Raw genomic sequence first — 17,483 nt, 5'->3', positions numbered from 1 at the left:
TTGGTGAAATGTATGACTCTTGATCTTGAGGTCCGGAGTTCAAGCCCAGCATTGGGTGTAGAGATTAAATAAATAAAACTTTTAAAAAATCTGAGGAAAAAAGAATGCTTTGAATAAATAGATAAGTAAATGGTTTAAAGACAGGCAATATAACATATCTGATATCTGGGGGAACATATAGGTGCTTTTGCCTCAATATTGCAACTCCCCTTAGGTGCCTGGGTGGCACAGTCTGTTAAGGGTCCAACTCTAGGTTTTAGCTCAGGTCTGGATCTCAGGGTCCTGATAGTGAGCCCCACATCAGCTCTGTGCTAGTGGGGAGTCTGCTTGAGATTCTCTCTCTCCCTTTGTCCCACCTGTGCTTGCTCTCTCTCCTTCTCAAATAAATAAATAAATCTTTAAAACAATATATTGTAGCTCTGTAAAGATACATTCCTGTGTAAGCCAGTAAGCAGTCAATAGCTGCTCACACCCTTAAAAGAATCAGACTACATGTTTCATACAGTTTCATACATAACTGACTCCTAAAAACCCAGGGGTTGGGAAATAAAGTGATTTGCTGTGGTTTTTATTTTAATAAGGTGGCAATATGATGGGATAATGGGAGAGAATACCAAGGTCTTGGGAAAGGAGAGCAAATTCTTTGGAAAGTTGGGAGAATGTACTTTTAGTTGAGAATTGTTGCCTTAATGTTCATTCATTCATTCAACAAGTACTTATCAAGTGCCTCTATTAGATGCATTTCTCGGGTGCTGAGTTGAATTATGACTAAGGGCATTAATACAGAGTGGTTAAGAATGATTTCGATATAGGGGCACCCGGCTGGCTCAGTTGGAAGCCATATGACGCTTGATGTCAGGGTTATGAGTCAGGCCCCACATTGGGTGTAGAGATTACTTAAATAAATAAAATGTAAAAAAATATTTAAAGAGGGCACCTGCTGGATGGCTCAGTTGGTTAGGCGACTGCCTTTGGCTCAGGTCATGATCCCGGAGACTTGGGATCGAGTCCTGCATCAGGCTCCTAGCTCCGTGGGGTGTCTGCTTCTCCTTCTGAACTTCTCCTGTCTCATGCACGCGCGCTCTCTCTCTCTTCCTCAAATAAATAAGTAAAATCCTTAAAAAAATTTAAAGAGTGATTTAGATCTAAACCGTATGGGTTTGCATCCCAGATTTTTTATCTGCTTAGCTAAGTGACCTTGGGAAAATTACTTTATCTTTCCGTTTCTTGGTTTCCTCATCTATAAATTGGGAGTCATAATATTATCTATCTCAGAGTTGTGGCAAGGATTAAATGAGTTCTTAGAATAGTATTATTATTAAGGGAATGCAATTGTTTTTATACCACACACAAACATATATATGTATATATGTGTCAAATGCTATGATACAGTACAGTATAGCACTCTAATTTATATTTTGGTTTGTATTGATCTATATACCACTTTGTTTCAAAAAGGATTTGAGACAGAACCAAAACCTCCTAAAGAACACTCTATATTCCACCAAAACAACAGAACTAAGATATGGTTTCAGATCTTCTTGCTTTGAAAGGCAAAAACTTAAAGTGCCTAGGAATAGATTCTCAGTAATTTTCCTGAAGTGCAAAAGAAAGTGATTTACTTAACGGGTAGGTCACTGCTAGCCCGAAGTGTGCCATTGTGCAAATTATTTAAAAATGCCTCTTCCAGGCATGCCTGGCTGGCTTAGTTGGGGGAGATTGACTCTTGATCTTGGGGTTGTAAGTTTGAGTGTCACATTGGGTGTAGAGATTACTTACAAATTGAAAAAAAAATCTTAAAATTAAGTAAATAAGTAAAAATGCCTCTTTTAGGTAAACATAGTCCTTTAGGTGCATTGGAGAGTAGAATGGAGGCTGGATTTCAGCCCCACTTAGTCACTTGGCCTGAAGCTCTTATGAAGTGAGCAATCTACACAACTGTGATTCTGAATACAGTATTAATTTGCTTCTCTTTGCTTCTCTTTTGAAATGACACTGAATTGTATAAAGCATTAGGAACATACCGTGTGGCATAGTCATCTAAATCAGAATTTTTAGGTCATGTTGAATAGTTCTGTTTGTTAGAATATTTGTAATTGTTTCAGACATAGCATTTTGAATGTAGTCTGTCTCATATCAACACAGTTTTTTTCATATTTTAAATTTTTTATGCTTTTTACTTTGAGATATTATAGACTCACATGTAGTTATAAGAAATAATATAGAATGCTTCATTTACCCTTCATCTAGTTTCCCTAAATGATAACATCTTGTTACTATCGTATATAACACAACCAGAGAGTTAACATTGATACCACCCACTGACCTTACTTTGATTTCATTAGTTTTACATGCATTTATTTGTATGTATGTTTGTATTGAGTTCTAGGCAATTTTATCACTTGTGTAGGTTTGTGTGACCACCTAGTCAAGATATAGAACAGATCTGTCGCAATGAACCCTTGAATCATCCTTTTATACTCACAGCTACTTCCGCTGGTAAGCCCCTGGCAACACTAATCTGTTTTCCATCTCTAAATTTTGTCACTTCAAGAATGTAATGTAAATGGAATCCTACAATATGTAACCTTTTGTCATTGACTTTTTTCATTCACCACAATTCCCTTGGGAGCCATCCAAGTTGTTCACAGATCAGTAGCTCATTAATACTGAGTATTATGCCATGGTATGCATATATCACAGTTATACCACTCATTCATTGAAAGGTTATCTGTTTCCAGATGTTGGTTATTCTTGATGAAGCTACTACAAATATTTGTGTACAGGTTTTTGTGTGAGCATAGGTTTCTTTTTTTCCAGTTTGCTGGATGTTAAATTTTATCAAATTCTTTTTCTACATTGATTGATATGATGATATGGTTTTTCTCCTTATTCTGTTAGTGTGGTGAATTATACTGATTTTTTAATGTTAAATCGGTCTTATATTCTTGGAATAAATTTCACTAGATCCTGATGTATTATCCTTTTTATATAACTTTGATTTTACTTGGTAACCTTTTGTTTCAAAGTTTTGTGCCCATTTATAAGGGATGTTGACCTGTAGTTATTTTTAATGTCTTTATCAGATTTGGATATCAAGGTTCTATTAGTCTCACACATGAGTTTCTTTATTCTCTGAAAGCATTTGTATAAGATAAGTATTATATCTTCCTTCAGTGTTTGGAGTGAAGCCATCTAGTACTCTTAAATTTTTTTGTACAATGCTCAAATCTGTATTTTTCTATCAATGTCTATATTAATCACTTTCTATATCTTTCTTCTGAACAAGGGTAAGACTTCATCATTCTTTTGTTTCCCTTCCCGCATTCCCTTTCTTACCCTCAGAATTATTCCCGTCAATATCACCTGAGATTGTAGTTTTTTGAAAATTAGTAAATCATGTTTTGTTCTTTTTCCAATCAGCACTTAACTTTAAGGCCTTACTAGTTTTTCTCCTTACCCTTTTCTTATACCTTGTTTAGTGTTTCTGGATTAGTTTTTTTTAGCTCCAGATATATACCTTTGAGTAATTCTTTCACCAGAAATCTGAGGGAAACAAAATTTTTGTGTTCTTGTACATTAAAAGGTATCTTAATTTCACTCTCACAATTGAGAGTTTGAGTAGGTATCTGGACCATCAGTTGAAAAGACTGTTCTTCCCCATTGAGTAGTCTTACCACCTTTGTCAAAAATTCTATTCCATTGGGGCACCTGGGTGGCTCAGTTGTTAAGCGTCTGCCTTCAGCTCAGGTTATGATCCCAGGGTCCTGGGATCGAGCCCTATATTGGGCTCCCTGCTCAGCGGGAAGCTTGCTCCTCACTCTCCCACTCCCTCTGCTGTGTTCCCTCTCTCTCTGTGTGTCTCTCTCTGTCAAATAAATAAAATCTTTAAAAATAAATTCTATTCCATTGATCTATATGTCCATCCTTATGCCAGCACTAAACTGGTTTGAATACTGTATCTTTGTAGTAAGTTTTGAAGTCAGAAATCGTGAGTCTTCCAATTTAGTTATTTTTCAAGATTGTTTTGGTTTTCTGGGTTCCTTGAATTACCATATGAAGTTTACAATTAGCTTGTCCATTTCTGGAAAAAAGGCAATTGGGATTTTGGTTGAAATTGCTTAAATCTTTTATATCTTAACTTTGTGAAATACTTTCTACTTCTTTTTCCTTCTGTACTCTATTGTGAATTTATTGGCTCCATCTTTCATTGTACCAATTTAGTTTGTTCGTTAACTATATCTTTTCAGTTCTTAAGTGTTTTAGTTAAGTGATCAAAAATTAATTTCTGTCCAATTGATTTCTTTTTTAAATAAATATATTATTATCTTGCATATCTCTGAGGATATTAATTGTACTTGATCTAAGGTCTTACCCTATTTAACCTGTCAACTCTCTTTGGATGTGAGTTCTATTTGTCACATTCATGCCTCCTTTTTATGTTGGAATCTTGGTTTTATACTCATTTATCTTTGTTTGAGAGTCCTTGTTAGCCTTCCAGTAAATGTTACATCTATTACTGCAGCAGGTCTCTGCTGATAGTGGGTAGAGATGGAATGGGATGGAGTGTACCATTGCTAGTCTTCTTTGTAGTAGTGTCTCCTCTTCTACCTGGAAGTCAGTATCCATCCAGGGTTCTGTCTTATCTCTCTGATCCAGTGTTTATACTCCTTGTTCCTACCTGGAGAGTGACACCAGTCTTGTTTGATGCCACTATTCCCATCTGGGAATGCCTCTCTCTATTCTACAATGTTTATCCCAAAGAGGTAAATGGGGGAGAGGCTGATCTGCTTTGTAACTTCTGTGCTACCCCCCTAACCTGTAAATTCTGAAAGTTGTTTCAGTTCTTCCTGCTGTTTCCCACCTCTGGGGCTGTTCTGACCACTTGCAATAGCCCTCTACTCTAGGTGTATAGGACCATGTTTTTGTATTTCAGCGATTCCTCATACTGTTAGTCCACCAAAAAACATTTCTTCTTTTGATTATGGATTTTTTTTGAAAAAAATCGCTTCTGTGTTATTTGCTGGCCTTTGGAGAAAGGGGAGTGTGCTCAGCCTACCCCCCTATTTCTGTTAATGCCTATGTCATATTTATAAAGAAGTAAATTTAATAGAAAGGAAAAAAATTAAAAGTTAGCAAAAAATAGGGGTGCCTGCTGGCTCAGTTGGTAGAGCATGTGACTCTTGATCTCCGGGTCCTTAGTTCGAGCTCCATGTGGGGCATAGAGATTTCTTTAAAAAAATTATAAACATTAGCAAAAAATAAATATTGAAGAAATTATGCTTTTTGTTTTTGTTTTGAAGGGTAGAAGCAATCACAAATGAAGATTGGAAGTTTGAATATATAAAAATCAATGCTTTATTGAACAAAACTTCAGACCAGGAATGTACCTATATGAAATTAGAAAGGCACATAGTTGCTCTGTTGCTAGTTTCTCTCTGTTTCTAGTCTTCGGGTAAAGGAAGAAAACGTGGGTTCTGAAGCCAGGGCCTAACCTCTGTAGAGTCAACATTAGTTTGTGCCTATGACAGATGTATGTTGGTGGCTGAGAGAGAAACAGGCCAAAGATGTTTGACAGAGCTCTGAGAAAACATCAAAAAGATTTTTTTATTGTAACTTTGGTTCAGTAGTTTTCAGTATATTCCCTTAGTAATATTCTAAATTTCTGTATCTTTTTCCATTATAAAATAAATCATGGAATTTTTGGATACTATAAAAGAGGAAGTAATCCTCAACCTTAATCATAACCACTGTTAACACTTTGGTATGTTTCTTTACAGTATTTTTTTTAACACAGTTAAAAAAAAGTAATATGATATTATTTTTCTTCCAGTCCAAAAGTAATGCCTACTCAATGGGAAAGCTTGGAAAATAAAGACCAGCATTAAGGAGAAAAATCCAAAACTCACTCATAATAACCACCCAAAGATAACCACAATTAAAATTTTATGTATATGCTTCCTGTATTTTTCATGAACCTATACAAGCACTTTTTTCTTTGCTAATATGGTATCATACTTTGGTACTATTTTGTATTTGCATTTTTTGTTTGCAATATATTGTGAATGTTTTCTCACATTAATAAATATTCTTGTATATACTTCTTAGTGTATGGAATTTGAACATATTTAAGTATGTTTATTTAGCATACTTACTTAGCCATCTCCCTATCGTTGGACATTGAAAGTGTTTCTAATTTTTTACCATTATAAATAATATCATAGTGAGTATCTTTGTCCATACATCTTTCCATGCATCTGTGATTGTTTCTTTAGGAATAAATTCCTAGAAGTGGAATAGCTGGGTCAAAGGGTATGTACATTTTAACACTTTTGATACATAAAAATGTCAAATTTTAAGCTAATCACTTGTTATATTCTGTCTTGTATTGCTATCTAACTGTTTTATGTGTCTGTCTTGTCTCCCTAATTCGAATATAAGCTTCTTGAGGTCAGGGGAAGTTTTTCATAAATTTTATGTATCCTTTGACAGTATGGTTTACAATGTTGGACTTAGGAGTTAATCAACAAAAATTGTGTTGATTTAAAGCTGTGGTTCTTCAGATTTTGGATGTCATTAACTTGTAATTTTAAAAATATATGTATTTTGGGGCTACACATAGACTTGTAAATTTTCTATTTTTCCAAGAAAGAATGATAAAACCAAAACCAACTATGCATTTCCTATCACCTTCATTTCATAAAATAAAGCATATTTACTAACACAAAATTCCCAATCCCTGAAAAAAAGGACAGGCCTTTAAATGGAACATTTTACCTTTTAAAAAACCAAAACAAAACATTGCCTTGTCCACTTTTTTTCTCATTTTGTTTTGGGCTGGTCAGTCTTTATCTTAGCCTAGCAGTAGTCTGTAGACCAACATTTGGGCATTGCTGTTTTAAAAGACTTGGACGATTAAAAGATAACCCTTTTGTAAAAATGAATACTTCTTTCCCTTGCCAAGGAGTCTGTCCTCTCCACAATAATAAGTACATATGCACCAGTAATGCGATTTCATTACACACTGTGTGTCTCTATGTACAAGTACAACAGTAAACAAACCAGACCTTGCTGATAAACATCTAAATGTATTTTCAGTTGCCAAACCCAAAAGCTGTACACTTTCTAAGGAATTTGAGACAGGGTAAGTGTGGTATAGTATAGTGGATAAAAGGCTGGTTTTTGTTTTTGTTTTTGTTTTTGTTTTCAAAGTCAATAGAAGGCTGGTTTTAAAGTCCGGCCCGCTGTGCTTGGATTCTGGGTCAGGCATTAAGTCACTTAATTTTCCTTTGGCTTTTTGACTTATAAAATGAAGATGATAATATCTTCCTCAAAGTGTTTTTATGGCTACTGTTACGGCAGTTACTTCACTGTAATATAATTATTTGTTTAGACATCTGCCTTCCTCACAAGACCAAGAGCTGTTGAGGGTAGGAGTCATCTCCTTTTTGCACTACCCTAAGGCCTTGGCTAGGGTTCAAGGCATAGCAGATGCTTAATGAAATGACTGTTGAATCCATATAGGATTGTTGTGAGGATCAAATGAGGTAATATGTGTGGAATCTCGTGGTAAACTTTAAACTCTATACATACGTTAATTGTATTGCCAGTTAAAGCTATCTTTGGGAGCTATCAAACTTTGGAAAGAGACAAAATTATCCCATTTACCGGTTCAATAATGCTTTATATTTTTCTAGTATATTATAAGAAAGCAAATTTTAATTGGGATTAATATGGAGCTGCTTTGCTTCCTGGGAAGGCAGATGAATTTCCTTTTTTCTCTCCCCCAGTGGAAGTGCCAAGATATTAAATGTTTGCTTTATTTGGTTGTCACCATAACATTTTAATCAGCTTATTTCATATGCAAAGAATGGTGCCCATTGCTTTATCCTCTTAACCATTTAACTGATAAAAGAATACCAAACCTGGAAGGAAACAGAAGCCGACATTATGCCAAATTAATTTTAACCAGAGCTGCTTTTTTGACATTCACTGATTTTTCAAAATGTCATAATTTCTAATCTGTTTGTAAAGCTCCTGGTGAATTTTTGCCACAAGATGGCATTGGTGATTATTGAATGCATGTACTGTTGAACCAGAATTCTGAAAAATGGTGTACATGTTGTTCGTATTCTTTGGGGATGAGTTGAATACCTTCATCACTGCTTATATATTAATTTAATTTTGTTTTGACTTCCAAAACAGGGTTAAATGCTACTTTACATCACTTCTTTCTGTATTCAAGTATTGTTTTGTTTCCTGTTTTTCTGTCTTTATAACTACAGTAACTATGTATTATTTGCCATGTGTTGTATGTGTCTGACTGATTGCTGATAATTGTGGTGACAGGTAAGAAGAAAATACGATGGGACCCAGTTAGGAGGCGCTTCATTCAGTCCTGTCCCATCATAAGGATCCCTAACAGGTTTTTGAGAGGTGGGTGATAACTAGCAAGAGATCTCTGCTTCGTGTGGATGGGGTAAAGGGAGCTTTGAATTTTCTAAACTCAAATATCCGGTTTTAAAAAATTGTCTAAACAGCTAAAATTGGAGTAAGAAAAGTCTAGAGCTTAATTTTAAACTTGTGTTTCATGTTGACCACTGTTGGAATTGTAATTATAAGTTTTAGGGAGTTAGAGTCAATGTGTATTAGATTGTAGATGGTGGAAATAAATCATCTAACTGACATCAGTATTATTCTACTGTAACCGTATGAGAAAGAACTTTGAGTGAATATTCTGTAAAATATGGGTGTGGGAAAGAATTTTCTAAATATTCTGAGGAAGAAATAAAGATTAATTTGTTTGATTATATAAAATTTAAAACCTCGGGGCGCCTGGGTGGCTCAGTGGGTTAAGCCACTGCCTTCGGCTCAGGTCATGATCTCAGGGTCCTGGGATCGAGTCCCGCATCAGGCTCTCTGCTCAGCAGGGAGCTTGCTTCCTCCTCTCTCTCTCTGCCTGCCTCTCTGCCTACTTGTAATCTCTCTGTCAAATAAATAAATAAAATCTTTAAAAAAAAAAAAAAAAAATTTAAAACCTCTTACGTCAAAAACTATAAATAATGGCAGACAGTCTCTCCTTTGCTGTCCTGCCCACCATTCCCTTGCAGTGTATTCAACAAACTTAAAAATAAATAAATAAATAAATAAGATAAATAAATAAGATAAATTAAAGAGGGTACTATTTTTAACAAATGGTTACTATCATGAATATACAAAGAGCTCTTATAAATCAATAGTTTAAAAAGCAAATAAATGCCCACTAGAAAAATAGGTAAAAGGACATGAATAATCAATTCATAATCAAGAACTATGAGTAAATACTCAGTTTTACTATTATATATACTATATGCTATATATAAATCGACAGTTTAAAAAGCAAATAAATGCCTACTAGAAAAATAGGTAAAAGGACATAAAAATCAATGCATAGTCAATAACTATGAGCAAATACTCAGTTTTACTATTATATAAACATGATACTTAAAATAATAAGATATCATTTTCACCTATGAGGTTGCTGAAGACTAAAAATAAGAATACCCAGTGTTGGCAAGGGTATGGGGATATGAAGCTCATATGCTGAGGGAAGTGAACATTTAACACAGCTTATCTGGATTCAGTTTGGCAATATAATGTAAAAAAAACCTAAAAATGGTGACATCCTTTGACCTAGTAATTCTCACTTTTAGAAATGTTGCATTCCTTCTATTTCTTATTTTTTCCACCAAAACATACTGTACACTGGAAAAAAAAAATCTGAAACGAGGGTTGAAAATTGGTTCACGCTATTTTTTCTAGATATAACAAATTGTCAGACAAGTATGCTTAATGTGCTTTAGACTTCATTAAATTATAAACCACTATGTCTAATTTTAACTGAAGATTATTTAAAAAAAAGTCTTCAGCTGCTAGAGATGTTCTATATCTAGTACCTAATCTATTTCTAGCACCATGTTCCACAGCATGGAAAGAATAAAATCTAGACTAAATGGGTCAGGATAAGATACTTAGGGTAGTGTGTTAGCTTTTAGAATAAATAATAATTTTATTGATACAAATTAAGAAGATATAATTTTAGTATTATGTGACATGAACCATTGTGCATACATGGCCAAGCAGGCACATCAAATTCTATAATTTTTTTTTCCCATTTATGAACTAGAATGCTAATTTATTGTTTTACAATGAGAAAGCTAACTCAGGCTGACTAAATTTAAGTACAATTAAGAAATTGTTTAATTAGGATGTAGAATTTAATGTAGTACCAATTTTGTACAACTATAAATGTAAAAAAACAAAGAAAGCAGTGAAATAGCATCATTATCTGGTTGTGAGATGTTATTTTCTTTTGAATATTCTGTTTTTCAATTTTTTAATAATGGAAAAAAGAGATTAGCACAGGTAAGTTGCACACCTTTGATTATTTTGTTAGCCCTAACTTGCCTCCAACAATGGCTGAGGAAGATGTCTCTGCCAGTGCTGAGGGAGGCGAGGGTAAACCCAGCATCACCATCATCAGTCACCAGTGACTGCCTCTAAGTCAGTGGTCTTGTCTTAGTTCTCGCCTTCTTTGACCTGTTTGTAGTGTTTGATGCTGTTGACCACCTGCACCTCTTAAATTTCCTTCTTCTTTTGGGTTACTTTACTGTACAATCCTAGATGTTTTCTTCTTCTCTTTGATTGTTCATTCTGTTTCCCTCACTAGCTTCTTACTTCCTCCCCACTAGAGGTGGGTATTACTGCAACGTTCTGTCCTTCTCTCCATTATCTCCTTTGGTTCTCTCATCAGCTTTCACAGACTTAATTCTCTTCGTTCGTTCGTTCATTCTTTCATTCTTTTAGTATTTCTTGATTGCCTCCTGTGCAACAGGCAGTGTACTAGCTCAATATCTAGATAGTAGAGAATCAGATAAAGGAGCAATTACAGAAAATAATTTGAGTGCAATTCTTTGTGATAAGTGTCCTGATGAGGGGGTATGGTATGGGATTACACAAAAGAGGAACCTGACTCAACTTGTGGGGAGCAAGGAGAGGAGTGGCCAGCAGGATGACTTCAGAGGAGATGAACTTAAAGGCTGAGTAGGTGTTAATGAGCAAGGGAGGGTTAGAACATCTCAATCATGGGGACCACACAGCTTAAGTAAAGGCAGTTAGGCAAAATGGCACACAGACTCTCAGAGAACTGTAGGGAGTTCAGCATAGTGGGAAAGAGTATGGAGAGAAGAAGCCGGAGAAGTCCCAGATCAAGAAGAAACTGGAGAAGGCCCAGATCAAGTGGTGGGGGTACCACCCAAGGGGAGTTTTCAGAATCACTTTGTTTTTTTAACCAGTGAAGAGATTTAACAGAAAGATCAGCTATGAGGTTATTTTAGTTATCAAGGTGAGCAGTGATAGAGGCTGCAGCGAAGGCAGAGGGTAGGGAATTGATTTTAAATATAAGAGAGAAGAATTTGATGAGACTTGATTGATTTGGCTAATATTGAAGAGGAGGAGTGTTCTGTGTGGACCGTTGTGCTCTTTAAATGTGTTATATAGGTGGATAGTGGGGCAGATTTGAGAGAAAACATGATACATTCAGTTTACAATCTCCTCAAACCAATAATAATGTATCCTTGAACCCTCAGTGTAAGAGTTATTTCCAGGGAAATCTCCTTGGAAGGCCTGTCTCTGTTCTGATCCCACCCTTGGTGTACCTGCCTGTATCATAGCACTTATCACACTGAATTATAGTTGTTGGTTTCCTTGTCCATGCCTGCCGTTAGACTGTAAGCTCTGTAAGGGCAGGGGTAGTGGGACAGTGCCTTTCATTTCTTTATCTCCAGTCTGTAGCACAGCACCTGTGGTAGGTATATCATGTCTATTTCAGTCCAACTGAATTTTTTTCTTAAAGATTTATTTATTTATTAGAGAGAGAGAGATTGAGGGAGAGAGAGCACATGAGAAGGGAGAGGTTAAAAAAAAAAAAAAAAGAGAGAGCAGGGAGAGGTCAGAGTGAGAAGCAGACGGGAAGCCTGATGTGGGACTCCATCCTGGGACTCCAGGATCATGACCTGAGCTGAAGGCAGTTGCTTAACCTACTGAGCCACCCAGGCATCTCCCAACTCAATTATTTAAAAGGCCCCTGTGAGGGAATAGGATGGGACTAAAATTTTCATATGTTCTCAACTTCTCTTGGTGGTGTGACAGTAAGCTAATGAGTTGTTGAGAACACAAAAATGCTGATGTTTATTGTTTTCTTAGATTAAAAAGAATCTATGCTTTTGAAATTGCCACTTTTAAGACTCATTTTGGGAATCCAGTACATTACCTCTGTTCATTCTGATTTAAATAGTTTCAAAGGGCTCATTTTCTGTCACTGGATTCCTTCACGAGATCCTGCATTTTCTCTTAAAGCTATTTCTCATTTCTCATAAAGCAATTAAAAGTGTGGTGTGAAACAATACTGGTAAAATAAAAACAATGGGTTTCCATTACAAAATGATGGCCTAAATGTACCCATTTATGTTTCCATGCGTCTTAATATCATTGCAAAAGACAAAGTAAACATAAGAAGAATAACAAATCATAATTGTAGAAAAGGAAAGCTTTGAAGCCAGATTATCTATGTCTGAATCCAGGCTCTACTGTTTACCAACTGTGTGGCTTTGGGCAAGTTCCTTACTCCTTTTTTTTTTTTGTCTTCAATTTCCTCATCTGTAAAATAAGGATGATGATGGTAGCACCTGCCTCCTAGGGTTACTGTGAGATCAAGAGAGATATTATGTGCAAAGCACTTTGAGTTTTTACATTTATCCAATGTTGAATTAATCTTAGCTACTTTCATTATTATTTTATAATGCCAGAAAGTCTAAGGAATTTCAGGGCAATAGAAAGCAGTTGGAATTATATTGATTGAGAAACCAGAACAGAACAAAATGGAACCCAAAGTAGGTGTTCCTGCTGCACGCTGCAAGTCAGAGAATTCTTAGTAGGGCCTCTTTCCTGAAACTCCAGGCCCAGTGTCAGCAAGTATGGGAATAGGGAGCAGGTATAGGAAAAGTGGAACATCAAGGCAAATTAAGGGTCTTCCTCCAAAACAGTTATTTCCCTTACTCCTCTCTCTTCACACAAAGAGCTTTGGCAAGAGCATTAGTTCCTAGGATAAAGCTATGAGGACAGCTGCTCAGGCAGAGTTAGGGGATTTGCCCTGGGGAAGGTTGAGCAGGCTGTGTTCACATGGACTGGGATTGGAGAGAGAGTAGGGGCACAAAGCAGAACTTTGGATGAGGGAGGTGGAACAGGGACAGGAAAAGAAAGGGAGCTCCATCAAGGTGTGGTGTACATTAAAGGACCATACCATCGAAACACAGCCTTTCTCATTCGGGCAATACCAAGGCAAAGCTCCTCACCTTTTCTCTCCTCCTAAAGGGCAACCTGTCTGTCAGTCTACCACCTACCTGCAGAGGCCCACCATGAGAGGGACCTCCCATTTGGAGGTGTGAAGACAAAGTGCTACAACTGTTGAGGAAATCCTTGTCTCTCACAATTACCAACCAATGTCGTCCTTCATTTATTAATATAAATAGGTGATCAAGGTCCATCAGACATCTGAGGGAGATTAGATTTGAAAAAGGGATGACTAAGATGAACAAATGAAATACCTGACCATTGGGGAAGCAGGACAGGAGGAAGCAGGATGGAACTTTAAGATCTGATCATAGGAGATTTCCTCAGAATCAAGAGTGAATTGGGTCCATAAATAAAAAACCGTGGAGAAAAGTGAGTGATTAAAGAATTATTTATGGGGGCGCCTGGGTGGCTCAGTGGGTTAAGCCTCTGCCTTCGGCTCAGGTAATGATCTCAGGGTCCTGGGATCAAGCTCCACATTGGGCTCTCTACTCAGCAGGGAGCCTGCTTCCCCTTCTCTCTCTGCCTGCTTGTGACCTCTCTGTCAAATAAATAAATAAAATCTTAAAAAAAAAAACAAAAAACGAATTATTTCTGTGTTGAAGTCATGATTGCTGACCAAAAGTTGCAGTTTGAGTATTAAAAGAAAGCTTAAGACCAATTCTAAGGAAAGTAAGAAAGAGGCAATATAGAGACCATAAAGCAAGAAGACCAAAAGAGAAAATCCATGAGAGAAATTCATACTTTGAGAATAAATCTAAGTGTTCCACTATCCATATCATGGGATTACAGAAGGAAAGATCAGATGGTGGAAGGGGAAAATAAGGAACACAGAGTATTTCCCTATACTGAAGAAAGACTAACTTTTCAAGTATAAAGGGCCCACCAAGGAATAGGCAGGAAGAACACAAAAACAAAAGCATCTATCTATACATTGGTGAACTCCTTATGATTCTAAGGACAGAAAATTGTTTACATTTTCTTAGTCTTAGACCAAGACCAAGAATCAGACTGGTGTTGGATTTCTCACCTGCAACACAATTTGCTAGAAGATAAGGACCTTCAGTGTTCTGAGAGAAACTTACTATTTTTTAAAGATTTTATTTGTTTATTTGACAGAGAGGGACACCGTGAGAGAGGGAACACAAGCAGGGGGAGTGGGAAAGGGAGAATCAGACTTCCCTCCGAGCAGGGAGCCTGATGCAGGGCTCAATCCCAGAACCCCGGGATTGTGACCTGAGCTGAAGGCAGATGCTTAATGACTGAGCCACCCAGGTGCCCCCTGAGAGAAAATTATTTTGAACAGAACTCTGTACCCACTAGTATAGAACTCTGTACCCTCACTAGTGTTTAAGTGGGGGTAAAAATAAATGAGAACTCTGAAAGTTTACAACACATATCCTTTTTGAGAAAATTACTTTGAGGAGCTATTCCCAGTAAAATGAAAACAAATCCAAGAAAGAGGAAGATTGGGATATAGGAAGCTACGGTGTGGAAAGAAACCAGTAATACTTAAAGAGTTGCATGCAAATAGAGGGACTGGGAAGCCCAAGTTTAATTGTTAAGAAAAGATTTATAAAAATACAGAAATAAATGTGTGTATATGTATATTTTATATATATATATATATATATATAACATTCTGTAACTAAAAATACAGAATAATATAAATACATATGTGTGTGTATTTATATGTGTGAATATATAGATATAAGTAACATTCTACAGCATTTCGGATGATTTAAACAAATTGGGGGTATAGGGAGAAAGTAAAACTGCTTAAGATCGTCTTATTTTTTGTTTCAGAATTTACAGGTGTAATATGGGCTTATTTAAATTCAAATAATATGGAAATACATAGAGTGAAAAATGAATGTCCTTATCTATATATAACAAATTTGAACAGATTAGTAAGAAAAAGACATCTCAATATCTAGTTGACCAGAAAACAGGAAAAGGTGCCGAGTCTCATTAGTAATGAGACAAATGCCTATTAAAACCACAATGAAACAGGTATACAAATGGATAGGAATTGCCTAATTAAAAAGATTGACAATACCAATAATAAGTATTTTGTAAGCAGTTTGAACTTTTCTAGCAAAGGTAAAGATTTCCATATATTGTGACTCACAAATTACCTTTCTGGATTTTACAGCCAACAAATGTAGGTCCCTGTGCACCTGAAAACATGTACAAAAATATTTATAGCAGCATTAAGAGTCACTAATTTGAAACAGCCCAAATGTCTATTCATGCAACGTAGAATGGATAAATCGTGGTATATATTCATACAAAGAAATACTATTTGACAATGGAAATGAACAGACCACTTCATTCCCAACAACATGAATGAATCTCAGAAACATAGTTATGAATGATAGAGCCCAGAAAGAATATGTACGATATCATTCTACTAAAATACACTTCAAAACTAGGCCAAAATAAACAATATTGTTTAGGGACACAAATTAGGTATGATAAAGCTATTAAAAGAAAGCAAGTTTTATGATTGCCATAAAAATAGGGAATGTGTTCTTCCTCTAGAAGTGAAAGAGGTGGGTTGCAGGGAGTTGTGGCCAAAAGGAGCAGGTAAGGGGGCATCTGGGTGCTGGCAGTATTCAGTATTTTGACCTGAGTGGTGATTGCCTTTTTTGTAATATGTTCAGCTATACATTTATAGTTAGATGTGTTCCTGTACATGTGTTGTATTTCACCACAATGTTAAGTTAAAATGCACCCTTTCACATCTTTACTCTTCACTTTATTCCCCTCTCCAGAAGCAATCACTGTTAATAGCCAAGTTTCTTTCCGTGTGTAGTTGGTTTGTTGCTTGACTTGTTCATTTATTTTTTGAGAGAGAGAGGATGTGAGTTCGGGAGCCTGGGGGGAAGGTGGAGAGGGGTAGAGGGAGAGAGAGAATCTTAAGCAGGCTCCACAGCCCAGCATGGAGCCCCAGGAGCCCCAGGGAGGGGATTGATTTCAACACCGTGAGATGATGACCTGAGCAGAAATCACAGGTCAGTCGCTTAACCGACTGACCCACCCAGTTGCGCCTATATGTGGTTTATTCTTAATATTGTTAGGAAAACAAAAGTTTATGGTTTTTAAAAAGATTTATTAAAGAGAAAGAGAGGGAAGTCACGTGTGCTTGCGAGTGGCAGAGGAGCAGAGGGAGACAGAGAATCCTCAGGTGGACTCCCTGCTAAGAGAGGAGCTGGAAAGCTAAGGCTTGATCCCAGGGCCCTGAAATCATAACCTGAGCCGAAATGAAGAGTCGGCTCTTTAACTGACTGAGCCACCCAGGTGCCACAAGTTTATTGGTTTAAAAAAAATATTAGAGGTAATGGGACGTAGATCTTCCTAGGAGAAAGGAAAGAAAAATAAGAAAGCTTAATTATTTCAGCAAAATCAGAAAAGTCAAAAACGAACAAGATTTTCTTGGTATCAAAAAAGTTGAATAAAATTTGATTCTCAGGGTGCCTGGGTGGCTCAGTGGGTTGGGCTGCTGCCTTCGGCTCAGGTCATGATCTCAGGGTCCTGGGATCGAGTCCCGCATCGGGCTCTCTGCTCAGCAGGGAGCCTGCTTCTTCCTCTCTCTCTCTCTGCCTGCCTCTATGCCTACTTGTGATCTCTCTCTGTCAAATAAATAAATAAAATCTTTAAAAAAAAAATTTGATTGTCAGTGTGTTCATTTTGTTAAAATGCACCAAGCTATACTCTTATATGCAGTTTTCTATATTTTCCATTTCAATAAAAATTTAATTAAAAAAAATACCCATTCCTGGTAAGGAAAAAATTGGCAGGCAGCCAAGAATAAAGGAAAATTTATTTTATTGTATAGGCTATGTGTAAGAAACCAATTGCAAATATTATACATTATGGTGAAACATTACCAATTTAAAATGAAAGTAAGACAAAATGCCCACGGCCTGGGTGGCTCGGTGGGTTAAAGCCTCTGCCTTCAGCTCAGGTCATGATCTCAGGGTCCTGGGATAGAGCCCCACATCAGGCTCTCTGCTCGCCAGAGAGCCTGCTTCCCCTTCTCTCTCTCTCTGCCTGCCTCTCTGCCTACTTGTGATCTCTGTATGTCATAT

General features: G+C 36.6%; 1 protein-coding gene across 2 annotated transcripts in view; it reads left to right on the top strand.

Moving 5' to 3' along the window:
- Positions 1–17,483, top strand: part of KLHDC10 (kelch domain containing 10) — a 62,986-nt gene that overhangs the window by 21,970 nt on the left and 23,533 nt on the right. The window contains exon 2 of one of the 2 annotated variants that reach the window (XM_059396405.1): positions 8,350–8,436. The exons of the other annotated variant lie outside the window; for it this stretch is intronic. Within the exon in view, the coding sequence (XP_059252388.1) occupies positions 8,350–8,436 (87 nt within the window). The remainder of the gene's footprint in view (positions 1–8,349; positions 8,437–17,483) is intronic. 2 annotated transcript variants of the gene reach the window in all.

Source organism: Mustela nigripes, chromosome 4, assembly GCF_022355385.1.
Source record: "Mustela nigripes isolate SB6536 chromosome 4, MUSNIG.SB6536, whole genome shotgun sequence".
NCBI lineage: Eukaryota > Metazoa > Chordata > Mammalia > Carnivora > Mustelidae > Mustela > Mustela nigripes.
This window is presented reverse-complemented; position numbering and strand designations above follow the sequence as displayed.